The 13,271-nt window shown below is 40.4% G+C and overlaps 1 protein-coding gene across 7 annotated transcripts in view; it reads right to left on the bottom strand.

Moving 5' to 3' along the window:
* Window positions 1-13,271, bottom strand: part of tbc1d5 (TBC1 domain family, member 5) — a 494,311-nt gene that overhangs the window by 257,655 nt on the left and 223,385 nt on the right. For all 7 annotated transcript variants that reach the window (XM_078235915.1, XM_078235905.1, XM_078235953.1 and 4 more), the window contains one exon: window positions 1,256-1,400. In XM_078235915.1, the coding sequence (XP_078092041.1) occupies window positions 1,256-1,373 (118 nt within the window). In that variant the 5' untranslated portion in view covers window positions 1,374-1,400. The remainder of the gene's footprint in view (window positions 1-1,255; window positions 1,401-13,271) is intronic.

Here is a 13,271-nt window from a genome sequence, read left to right as displayed (position 1 = left end):
AGAATTAAAATTTCTTTTTAGATTTCGTCCTTTTTGTTGCTTGATTACAGAAGACCAACAGCTCAGCTACTTTAGAGATAGATTACATAAACAAGAGGCTTTTGGGGGGTGGTGGGGTTGGTAAAATAAGTATCGATTTTGCAACTGTGGTAGATCTTTTTTTATTCTATGAATTTTAACCATCCCCTCCAAAGGGAGGGGGTGGTTAAAAATTAGGGGAGAGAGTGACATGGGGTGAATTAAGAGGCCAGATGAATGAAAATGGTGAGAGGCGTTGAGGTGGAAAGGGAAGTGGGGGAAAGGTAGAGAACCTGGATTGGGGGGGGGGGGGAGAAGAGAAAGAGAGAAAGGGTCACAGAAAGAGGGGAAAAGAGAGCGGAGAGCAGGCCACATAGAGACGACGAGGCAATTAGGGATGAACAATAAATGCTGGCCTAGTCACCGGCACTCATCCTACAAATAAATTAAGAAAAAAGGGGGGGGCCTAACAGTGGAAGAGAGGGCGTCACACAAAAGGAGCCTCGCATTGCTGAAGAATATAACTAGTCTCAAGCAACTTGGAACTCAGCTGCATGTAAAATATTTGTGAAAATCGGATTATTTAGCAGATCATTATTCTGTGGACTCCATAACAAATGAATAAACACTGCATCACGCATGGAGTTACTGGGATTCTGTTTACATATATATTAATTGATTAGGAAAACTTAAACACTGCTATTCAAGGGAACCATTCAGACGGCAACTGATTTCTACAGCTAGAGTACTATGGTCACTTTCATGTAGTTAACTAGGTAGAATAGATCCAGCTGTGCCCCATAATTATGCTAGTATAATTATTTAGAAAGCAATTTCTGCAGCCTCTTGTTGCTGAAGAATTATAACTAATCTCAAGCAACACAACTTGAGAACTCTGCATTCTCGCCAGTCAAACAACTACCCTGTTAGAGATCAGTTACAACTTGAATTCTTGAGCAGAGTTGATATCCAAAGGTGTCCTCAGTGGTCATATCGTGCACTTTGAAAGTAAGTTGCTGTGAACGATCATTTCAAAAAATATTTTCATGCAAAAGCTTTCTGGTATATTCACACTTCTCACATCTTACAATTAACATCACGAGAAGCAAAATACTAATAAAAAGATAGAATTTTAAATTCTATTAAAATTTTAACAGTGCGCAACAATGACCCATTGCTCTGTTTTTCCTGGATATAAGGCAACATCAAAGGGCTACCGCAGGATTTTTTAACTCACCATTGTCGTCATCCTTTACTAGTTCATTTTGTAATGGATCAATCCCAGTCTCTTGAACATCCGCTTCCAGAGGGTGTCTAGGTTCAAAGGCTGAAATCCTACTTGATGAGGACAACATCTTGACTGTTGCCTGCAACTGAATTACCTACAAGCAGAAAAGATTAATATATTAGCACTGAAAAATTTATCTATAAATTTCAGTTATTTAATTGACTAACACTGAACTGTATGGCTTAGCGTTGCATAATTTTGAATGAGGTACCCACATAAGATTTCTGGTGTCACTAGAGACAGTTTCAGAGGTAAGATAATGCAGTGGTTCAGAATATAGCAGGACATAACAGAAGTATATTAAGTTTCAGAAAACATCCGAATGAATCACACAAGAATCTGGTCACAAAAACTATTACAGGAAATATAACCATATTCAAAGAGAACAATTTGGGATAGAGAAACGTGTGGTCAGAAAGTAGGGATAATGAATGTTTTTCAGGTTAGTTGGGCAGAGCACATCCCAGGAATCAGTGCCAGAACCTATTTTGTTTCTCATTTATTATTTGAATATAATAGTTTGTGAAGACAATTTGACCAGATAACAAAGCAGCTTGAAATTTCCTGCCTCAACTTAAGATTTCATATAAAAGCATCTCATATCTGTGGAAGCAGCTCAAATCAAATCAACTCAACTCAGAGCTATATATGAGCACAGCAGATGTTAATTGCTGAGTAAACCAAATCCCACAGGGAAACTTGACTTACTGGCTATATCTTTTTTTTGTCTTCCGAAAACGAGAGGAAAACATACTAATTTCAGCAGCAAGAAATCCAGCCACACTTTTGGGATATTAAAAATTATAGGGTTTATTACCAAGAGAAAAAGAAAACTTCAACATACAGGATTATACTTACACAGTTAAAATTAGTCTTATAAACATTCCCCCTCAAAAGGTTCTCTACTTAGTCAGACACACAAGTAAATATCTTCCAGACATCGCAACACTCCCTTATAGATGGTTATAAAAATCCAGTTTTATCATCCAAGATAAAGCCGCTGTTGCTTAATACCATATGGCCTCTCAAAAATTCTTCTGCTCTGCTGTGGCAATCCCAAAAACAAGACTGCTTTTTGCAGTCAAAGGCTTTTCTGGCTTGACTGGTGAGCTGATGCAAACTGCATTTTCTCCAAGTTGAGAGCTATTTCTAGGTGATCTTACTCACACAGTCAACAACTGAGCTCCCTGCAGTAACTAAATTCTCACACCTCTTTGAAACTCAAATCCTTCCAAATACAAAACCTTTCATATTTTGATTTTGCCCCTGCTTTGGGGTAACAAAATATATCATCTCCTATTTATAGAACTCCTGTAAGATGCAAAATGTTTCTCGTCACCTCTGACTTCCCTCTAATATTCAAACAAACTTTTAACTTACTAAAATGTAAACATTAGATCCAACTTATTTACTTCTACCTCAAACTCACCATAATATCTCATTACAAATACATAAACTTGCATCCTATCTTAAAACTCCCAGATGAACTGTCTCTCGTAACCTTTCCCCAGCTTAAATAATTTATATACATACACACACTTATAGAATAACACAATATTCCCCACATATTCCCCATTTTTTACATAGAATAAACAAAAGATGCACTATCAACTGGCCAAAAAGTGTAATATATACTCAGTCAAAATATACATAAAATGAATGTCTTCATACACCAAATTGGTGAAATTATAATCATAATTTGAGCTCCAATTTGATCATCTGTTTAAAATTAAAGTTTCATGAACAACATTTAACTTGAACACTTCTGTAGCAAAATCAATTGTTTGATACCGCAAGTTCCATCCAATTAAAGTAATTCAGCTACTTATCCAACCATTAATCTACGATTTGCTGACTTAAATTTTTGTTTTTGATGCAAGTAGCTGCTTCTTTATTTAACTACTCAACTGTCTTAGCATTTCATGTTGTCTTATCCAGCTAGCAATCAAATATGTCTATGAGTCCATTGCGGCAGGAAAAATAAATTTAAAAAATCTAAATGGTGAGAGATTGCAGAACTTTGAGATTCAGAGGGATCCGGGTGTCCTCAAGCATGAATCGCACAAGGCTCATATGCAGGTGCAGCAAGTAATTAGGAAAGTTAATAGAATGTTATCATTTATTGCAAGGGCAATTGAATATAAAATTAGGGAGGTCATGTCCAGTTCTACAGGACACTGGTCAAATCACGTCTGGAGCACTGTGTACAGTACTGGTCTACTTACTTAAGGAATGATGTAAATACAATAGAGGCAGTTCAGAGAAGGTTTACTAGACTAATGTAAGGAATGGGCAGGTTGTCTTATGAAGAAAGGTTAGGCAGGCTAGGATTGTATCTATTAGAGTTTTGAAGAGTAAGAGGTGCCATGATTGAAACATACAAAATCATGAAAAGTCTTAACAAGTTGGATGTGGGGAGGATGTTTCCTCTTGTGGGAGAATCTGGAACTAGGAGTCGCTGTTTAAAAATAAGGGGTCACCCATTTAAGAGAGAGGGACACTTTTTTCTCTCTCAGAGGGGAGAGAGCCTTTGTAACTACCTTCCTCTAGAGGCAGTGGAAGCAGAGTCTTTGAATATTTTAAGGCAGAGGTAAAAAGATTCTGGATAGACAAGAAAATGAAAGGATATTGGGGAAGGTAGTAGGTTACAATCAGATTAGCCGTGATCTTGAATGGCGGAGCAGATTTGAGGGGCTAAGAGACTTTTTCCTGCATCTAATTTGTATATACATATGAATCAAAGTCAGAACCTGTTGCAAAGTTGCTTGGTGTCTCACCAGAAGGTCTGGAGGTTGAACATAAACAGTTTATTGTTAACGCACAACTATATACACATCTCAAAGGTATAACCCTAAATAGATGCTATCCTCATGCTGACTTCTCTCGGGCTCTTTCTACACAGTCTACCATCATGTGACTCTCCACATCCTGTGCGCAATACTATACTCCCAGTCCCACATTAACCCTTTCTAACCCAAACATCCCAAGGATGACATGGTGGCACAATGGTTAGCACTGCTGCCTCACAACGCCAGGGACCTGGGTTCGATTCCTGGCTTGGGTCACTGTTTGTGTGGAGTCTGCACGTTCTCCGTATCTGCGTGAGTTTCCTCCGCGCGCTCTGGATTCCTCCCACAGTCCAAAAGATGTGCTGGTTAGGTGCATTGACCATACTAAATTCTTCCTCAGTGTATCTGAACAGGCACTGGAGTGTGGCGACTCAGGGATTTTCAGTGCTTCACGCAAGCCTACTTGTGACACTAATAAATAAACTTTTTGAAAACGTATAGTGCCAGAAGCAAACGGCCACATTGTCGACTGAGAGAAATCATGTAGTGATTGACATTAGCAGTAACCAATTACTTCTTTCCAAGTCTGCCTTGAAAGCTAACCAGCCAATAGGCACTGGCCACAATCTCAGTTCGGAAGCAGAACAATACTCACCTTCAGCAATATTCTTCTTTACCTACACATGCCTTCATTATATATTTTATATCTATCGTAAGGCAAGTTGGCTGGCAAATTACCTCCTGCTCTTACAAGCTGCATCCAACCAACACCAAATTAATTAAGGACAGAATAGAATAGCCATTAAGGGCCACAAAATGTTTTTGTCTTTCAGTGCATGTCGTAGATTCCACTTGATTATTTATTTCTTCTCTGACAGTAGCCAGTTCAAAATACAATGGTTTGCACTTGTAATTGTTCCATTGCTTTCAGTATTTTCCACACTTAAGTAATATTTGATTTGAAAGTTGGATGATCCTGCCCAGTTCTGCAAATGCTATTAGCATTGCTTCTCACTTAAATGTTACAGCAACACGCAGTAGGTTTGAGCTCTGAAGAGCCATATGGACATTCAACTGTGTTTCTCTCCACAGATGCTACCAGATCTGTTGAGTTTTTCCTTGCATCTTCTGTTTGTCAGATTTCCAGCAGCTGCAGCATTTTATTTTTATGATATTGCAATAGATTCTGTTGCTCTGACATATCTCCCATTGTGTCAACACCTGACAACTCAGCAGGTATCAATAATAACATGAGGAGAAAGTTAGGATTTAAGTTTCATTAGAAATGAAAATTGAAACTCTATATCCAAGCACTCAGCACCGATGTACTACAAAGCTTGCAGTAACTACTTGAAGTCACAGATATACCTTAATAAATCTTATTAATTACACAAGTATTTCAGCACTACATTTAACATAATTTCAGATGTCTGCCTATCAGTCTAATTAAAGTTGAGCATTCACAAAAACGTTAAGAAGCTTTAAGCTACGAAATTACAAGCTCTAGATTATTACACCACATCCATTATCCAGCTCAATGGTCCAATCCATTGCTCTTGCTCGTTTCCACCCTTGCCTATCCAAAGTAGCAAGCATATCTCCAGCAATGGCTTGCTTCCTGCTCCAGCAATGTTATATCTGGAGCCTTAAAAAAAAACTATCCTTGGCCCTTTCACATTTCCTTTTGGGGGGCATCATCCAAAGACATGGGGCCAGGTTTCAACTTGCCGGGCCACTGAAAGCTTTGGCATCTTATTTCTCTTAAATCACATTTTCATCTTTGTAAATTTTCCCAACCCTGCCTCTGCCTCAACCCACAAGTGTTTGGATTTCATACTTCTCTTGCTGTAAGACTCAACTATTCTAACGCTATTATGGGGTCTCCCATCCTCTACACTCCACAAGCTCTCTCCAGCTCCAAAACTCTGCTACCCACACTCACACTAACTTTCACTTCCCAGCACTTAAGCTCTGTAACTTCCCTCTTAAAAACTATCCTTGAAAACCAACTCTGACAAAACTTTTAGTTACCTCGTAAATTAATCATCTTCCTTGGTTCAGTGTTTATTTGTATCTGATAAGAGTTTTTGAGAAGTGCTGTGGAAATATGTTAATAGTGCCAAATAAACACAAGATGCTGCTGCTGCTGCTATATTTCCAGCCCAGTATACATGAATTACAAATTTTATAGAACAATATATTTTTCAGGGGAAGGAACATGGGAATCCATTATAACAACATTAATAACTTGGACAAAGAATGAGGAGGTAATGTAAGTTTGCTGATGATACAAAGCTAGGTAGAAATGTACAGAGGTTGCAAAGAAACTTAGTAGACAGGTTAAGTGAATGGGCAACAAGTTGGCAGCTTATGCATAATGTAGGGAAGTGTGAGGTTATTCACAAAATAAGATGTTAAGCTTAATGAATTTAAAAATTAATATCCCACAGTAACATGAAACCTAACTAAAAAAGTTCCTTTTCCAATTGTTTTTAGCAGTTTTTGAAAGTCTAGCCTTGATGCTTACATTTGACCTGGATTTGTCAATTTCCAAGATCCCAGGTTCAAAATTTGGTGTACACCATTTCTCATCACAGATTGGTCAGGTTTTGTCACTTTGTAGGTAACATTACTAGTCCTGTGACAGGATTCTGACTGATTCGACTTTTGTGAAGTGCTGTGGAAATATTTGACATACCTTTCCTAAAATCATTTCTGAAATACGAGAAAAAAACAATTGCTTTAAATTCTCTACATTAAATCAGAGACTACACTCCAGAAATACTTCATTTGCTGCAAAGTAGTTTGGGACATCCTAAGATAATGAAAGACTCCCTATAAATGCAAGCTTTCACTTTATTATCCCTTTTATAAATTTGGTTCAATTCTAATATGGAAATAGGTTTACTGCTCATGAAAAAAAAAAATTGCTTGTGCTCAACCTGTTACCAGATCGCTTTGTCCTCTTTTTTTTAACCACCTCACTAACCTGCTATTAAAAGTTGGCATAACCTCAACTCTGTAAAACTTTTTAAAAAATCTTTCACAGGACGAGTGCATAACTGACTTAGCCAGCATATTTATTGCCAATCTCTAACTTCCCTTGAGAAAATGGTGGTGAGCCTCCTTCTTGAATGGCTGCTATCCATAAGATGTAGGTGCTCCCACAGTGCTGTTAGGGAGGGAGTTCCAGGAATTTGACCCAGTGACAGTAAAGGAATGGTGAGATAGTTCCAAGTCAGGCTGGTGTGTGCCTTAATAGGGAGCTTCCAAGAGATAGTGTTCCCATGCATTTACTGCCCTTATCCTTCTAGGTCATAGAGGCCACGGATTTGGAAGATGCTGCTGAAGAAGCCTTGGTGAGTTGTTGCAGTGCATCTTGTAGATGAAACACACTGCTGCCACTGTACGTCAGTGGTGGAATGAGTGGATGTTGAAGGTGGTGGATAGCCTGCGAAACAAGAGGACTGCTTTGTCCTGGATGCAGTAAGTAGTCTCACAACACCAGGTTAAAGTCCAAAAGACTTATTTGGTAGCATGAGCTTTCGGAGCACTGCCCCTTCATCAGGTGAGTGCAGGATTTGTTTCACAAACAGGGCATATGTAGACACAAACGGAATTAAAGATAATGGTTGGAATGCCGATAACGCCACATCTTGTCCTGGATGCTGTTGAGCGTTTTGAGTTATTATTGGAGCTCCACTTATCCAAGCAAGTGAAAAGTATTCTATCAAACTCCTGACTTGTGCCTGTAGATAGCGGACAAGCTTTCGGATGTCAGGAGGTAAGTTACTCTGCAGCATTCCTAATCTTTGACTTGCTCTTGTAGCCATAGTATTTATACAGCTGGTTCTGTTCAGTTCAGTCAATGGCAACCCTCAGGATTTTGATAGTGGGGGATTCAGTAATGTTAATGCCGTTGAATGTCAAGGAGAGAGGTTAGAATCTCTCTTGTTGCACATGCTCATTGCCTGGCACTTGTATAGCATTAATGCTACTTGCCACTTATCAGCCCAAGGCTGAATGTTGTCCAGGTCTTATTGTGTATGGGCATGGACTGCTTCAGTATCTGATGACACAAATGGTGCGGACATTCTGCAATCAACTTGCTTTCTTGTACTTTTAACTTCTTTCCTTTCTCTCTTATTTTTACAATAGGTGCAATAACCTTCAAGTTTCCAAATTGCTATGCTCCTTTTATCCAGCTACCAAACAAAATTTTGTTGTTTACTCCAAATACATAGTAGATTTATTGACACCTGACCCGTGGCAAATGATTATCTACTAGTTAAATGACAATTTATTAGTAAATGAATAATTTTACATTTTAAATCCAGTTAAAGAGAGATGTATAAAAACACAGACGACAAGTTCTGAACTACTTAACTCCTACTCACCATGAAATTCTCAGTCAAATTCTTATTTGTTCCCACTCGCCTTCCACTTCACTCTAATGCCAATGTAGTATACTCTCGTTTGAACTGGTGATATTTATATTTATTCTGACTGCTCACTTAGACTTTTTGAATTTCAGTTGAAAGTCAGACACAAAAGGTAGACAAACATGCAGTAGTCCTTCCTATTATTTACACTTATAAAGCCAAAAAAAGGATATTTGTTATCCCCAAATGGAAAACCACATGCCTTATCATTTTGGCTTCGCTCATTAAGGTCCTATGTTTTTTGCCACCCTCAAACAATTCCTGGTTGTCAGCATCTACCATCAACGTGTTAACTTAGTATCAAATGGTTGCCCCATGTTCCCAGGTTGTCAGTCTGGGTCCTACCCTGAAGCTGTCTTTAAGTGCGCAAAACAATTTAGTTACTGCTTAAATATAGTCAGTGAATACAATAACAGCAGATTTTGTGCTTTCTCGATCACATCTGTCACTGCACTTCAAAACTACTTAATCGGCTCTAAATGCTTTAAGACATTCAGTGGTCATGAAAGGAGATACTGTTCTTTCACGCAGGCAGACCAGTAGCTCATGAAGATTTCCCTCAGCCAATGACAATCAGGCCACATTCTTGCAGATTTACATCCCTCCAATATTGCCATGCCATGACAATGGTAGTTCATAGAGTCTTACATTGCAGAAGGAAGCCATTCGGCCCATCGAGTTTGCACCGACCACAATCCCACCCAGGCCCTATTCGCATAACATCATGTATTTACCCTAGCTAGGCCCCCTGACACTAAGGGGCAATTTAGCATTGCCAATCCACCTAACCCGCACACCTTTGGACTGTGGGAGGAAACCGGAGCACCCGGAGAAAACCCATGCAGACATGGGGAGAACATGCAAACTCCACACAGAGTGACCCAAGCCAGGAATTGAACCCGGGTCCCTAGCACTGTGAGGCAGCAGTGCTAAGCACTGTGCCACCATGCCACCCCAGTTAACAAGTGAATGGACACTGTCATATTCCTATGCCAACTCCAATGTTACCGATCCTGGAATATGTTCACAAATGTGCACAACTACAGTCTCAAATACCTGTCGCCCACCAGCTTACATGCTGTCTTTCATGTTCCTGTGTACCATAGTATGATACAGCCCAGGGGATTATTTGGTCATCATGCTGTCCCAGCTCCTTGGTCAAGTTATCTTATTAAACTCACTGCCCTGCTATGCGGTGGTACCGCATGATCCTTCTTTTGCTTTCAAGTATTTATTTAAATCCCTTCTAAAATTTAATACTGAACCTTATTTAACCACCACGAAAAAGCTGAGATATAAATATGTACTAAACAGATAATGGAACATACAATGGCCCATATCCTTGGGTCATCACATGATCGGAGACTGGACGTACGATCCAAGATGTGCGTTAGGGAAGTCCTGACAAGCTGACTCCATGGAAATTGCCCAGGAAGTTTCGATGGGCAATTCCCCTGCTCCCTGGGACTCTTCGAAAAAAAGACTTTGGACAGTTCCAATGTATTGAGCTAGATAATTACCCAGGAAATGTTAGACAGAAAAATCTTAGGCTAACGCTTGAGTAACTATACCATTGACCCTCCAATTGCCCACACTGATACTCACCCCCTTCCCCCAATTAGCCCCAACTATATCCCTAAACGCCCCCTCCAGCTCGTTATCCCCCAACAGCACCACTCATCACCTGGCCTGACTAGCCCCCACCATGCAATTACCTCTCTTGATCATGCTAATCCATGACCACCCACTCCAACCATACCGGACTATCCCCACCAGCCTTAATCTAATATCTCCTAATGTGGCCTGGTACTTCATTTTATATTACATGTACATAGCATCTTGGGATGCTTCATTACATTTAAGGTGCAGTACATGCTGTTGCACATAATGCAAATCTCAGTAGGGGATTTGATCATCTATTCCTTTCCATCTTCTCCATTATCTGGCTTACCGGTGATTGGAGAAGATCCCTACAGGTAACATTTTGATCTTTAGATCTGGCCCCATCATTAAATGACAACCTTGTGGAAACAGAATTTAAAAAACATGCTTTTGGCTTTGGACAAACTTGTCGTACAAATATGTAGCCGGAAAAATATGACCACCACACACTGAAGAATATTTATTCAGTTAAGATGTTCACAACTGACAGTTCTTAAGGTGGAACCTACTCTATCAACTGGAATATATATACCCCCTTTCAGTGGAGCAGAAGTCAAGAACAAGTTTATCGATAGAAAATTACACTCATCTCAATTTTAAAAGCCTGTTTTAACAGAAAGAAGCTGACAAAATTATCAGTATAAAGTCAACAGGGCCTGTTGAGTGAACTGAATTACTGCTGTACCTTCCTCTACCCCTGGTGGGCATAACTGCCGTCCTCTAGTGGTAAAACCATTCCTACTGCATTACATCAGCTATTTTCAAATTACTCATGGAGCTATTTTTGATGTAATCGGACTCTCAAATAAAGGAAAGAACTTGCATTTATGCAACACTTTTCATGACCTCAAGAGTCCCAAGTGACTCTTAATTGCACATCAGCCAAACTGCTTCAGTGAAGATGGTTGAGGGATAAGTATTGGCTGCTCTTGACACGCTGCTCTTTTTTGATTCGTGCCTTGGAACCCTTTATGTCTATCAGAGGGTTATGGGACCTTGGGTTTAATATCACATCCTAAAGGTGGCATCTCCATGCAGTACTGACAGGTTGGCAGCCTTTGATTATGTACTCAACTTTCCAGACCGAAGTCTGCTTTCCTAACTTTTAAATCCTGCTCCTTTTGGCTAAGACCAAGTGTAGTATGGATTGGATGCTGCACTTGGTTGAAGTTATTAGGTTACATTTAAGCTTCATTTTCATATGAAGCAATTTTTAAAAGCGGCATCTCGGCCTTTTGGCCAAGAGGCAAACGAGATCAAGCCTTAGGGGCGGAGACGTCTGCCTACTCCAATCAGCTTGGCTCATGTAGATCAGGCCCAAGACAGGGTAAAGGGTCGCATACCCTGTCTTGTCAGCTTGGATCGGAAATGTCTCAACTTGTTGAGACTCTGAATTGGACTTGATTTGATTGAATTGGAAAAGTACAAAAAAAAAACTTTAAAATCCTGCAGGAATTGGTTTCGGCTGTTCTATTGGGAAGGAGATGAACTGTTTGGTGGATATCTAGTGAACTTCCGGTAAGTGGTCAAAGGTCTATTTCCAGAAGGTTTAAATTTGTCCTTCAGTTTGTGATGAGATTAATTCATATCTAAAAGAAAATAAACAATTGAATAAAATAATTAAGTAATTAGTTAAAGATCATAATTATGACAGGATAGGAGATGTGTCAAGGCTGCAGCATGTGGGAGCTCATGGATACAAGTGTTTTCCAATGCAAGCACATGTGCTGCAAGTGTCTGCGGCTTGACGAGCCTCAACTCAGATTCATCGAGCTGGAGTCTGAGCTGTGGACACTGCGACACATCACGGGGGGAGGGAGAGTTTCCTGGATGCTTTGTTTCAAGAGGCGGTCACACCCCTTAAGATACCTTTGAAAGGTATTCAGGGACAGGGGTGTGTTACTGCAGCTGAGGCAGCCAAGGGGATCCAGAGGGCAGGAGTGTCAGTCTCTACAATTGTCCAACAGGCTTGTGGTTCTTCCAGTTTGTCTGGATGAGAGTGGGGGCTGCAGGGTGGATGAGCTAACTGACCATGGCACTGTAGTACAGGAAGCCATTCAAGTAGGGGGAGGACATAAGTAGGTAGTGGTGGTAGGGGACAGTATAGTGAGGGGAATTGATGCTGTTCTCTGTGGCAAGGAGCAAGAGTTCAGACAGCTGTGTGTGCCTGCTTGTGGTGCCAGGACATCTGCTCCAGGCTGGAGAGGAACTTGCAGTGGGAGTGGGAGAATCCTATTGACATGGTCCATGTAGATACCAAAGACATAGGTAGAACGAGGAAAGAGGTTCTGCATAGAGTTTGAGCAGCTAGGCACTAAATTAAACAAATCCTCTGAGGTTATAATGCGTGCAAATTGGCATAGGGTACATAAAATTAAAAGATGAATATATGGCTCAAAGACTGGTGTGGGAGAAGTGGGTTTCAGTTTGTGGGGCAGTGGCATCAGTACTGGGGAAAGTGGAGGATGTACCATTGGGATGGCTACAGTGCTGGGACCAGTGTTCTTTCAAACTTTGTGATTTTTATTAATGACTTAGAGGAGGGGGCTGAAGGGTGGATCAGTAAATTTGCTGATGACACCAAGATTGGTGGAGTAGTGGATGAGGTGGAGGGCTGTTGTAGACTGCAAAGAGACATAGATAGGATGCAAAGCTGGGCTGAAAAATGGCAAATGGAGTTTAACCCTGATAAATGTGAGGTGATTCATTTTGGTAGGACTAATTTAAATGTGGATTACAGGGTCAAAGGTAGGGTTCTGAAGACTGTGGAGGAACAGAGAGATCTTGGGGTCCATATCCACAGATCTCTAAAGGTTGCCACTCAAGTGGATAGAGCTGTGAAGAAGGCCTATAGTGTGTTAGCTTTTATTAACAGGGGGTTGGAGTTTAAGAGCCGTGGGGTTATGCTGCAACTGTACAGGACCTTGGTGAGACCACATTTGGAATATTGTGTGCAGTTCTGGTCACCTCACTATAAGAATCATAGAAACCCTACAGTGCAGAAGGAGGCCATTCGGCCCATCGAGTCTGCACCGACCACAATCCCACCCAGGCCCTACCCCCACATATTTT

Source organism: Mustelus asterias, chromosome 2, assembly GCF_964213995.1.
Source record: "Mustelus asterias chromosome 2, sMusAst1.hap1.1, whole genome shotgun sequence".
NCBI classification, from domain to species: Eukaryota; Metazoa; Chordata; class Chondrichthyes; order Carcharhiniformes; family Triakidae; genus Mustelus; species Mustelus asterias.
Note: the sequence above shows the minus strand (reverse complement) of the source record. Positions and strands in the feature narration are given on the sequence as shown.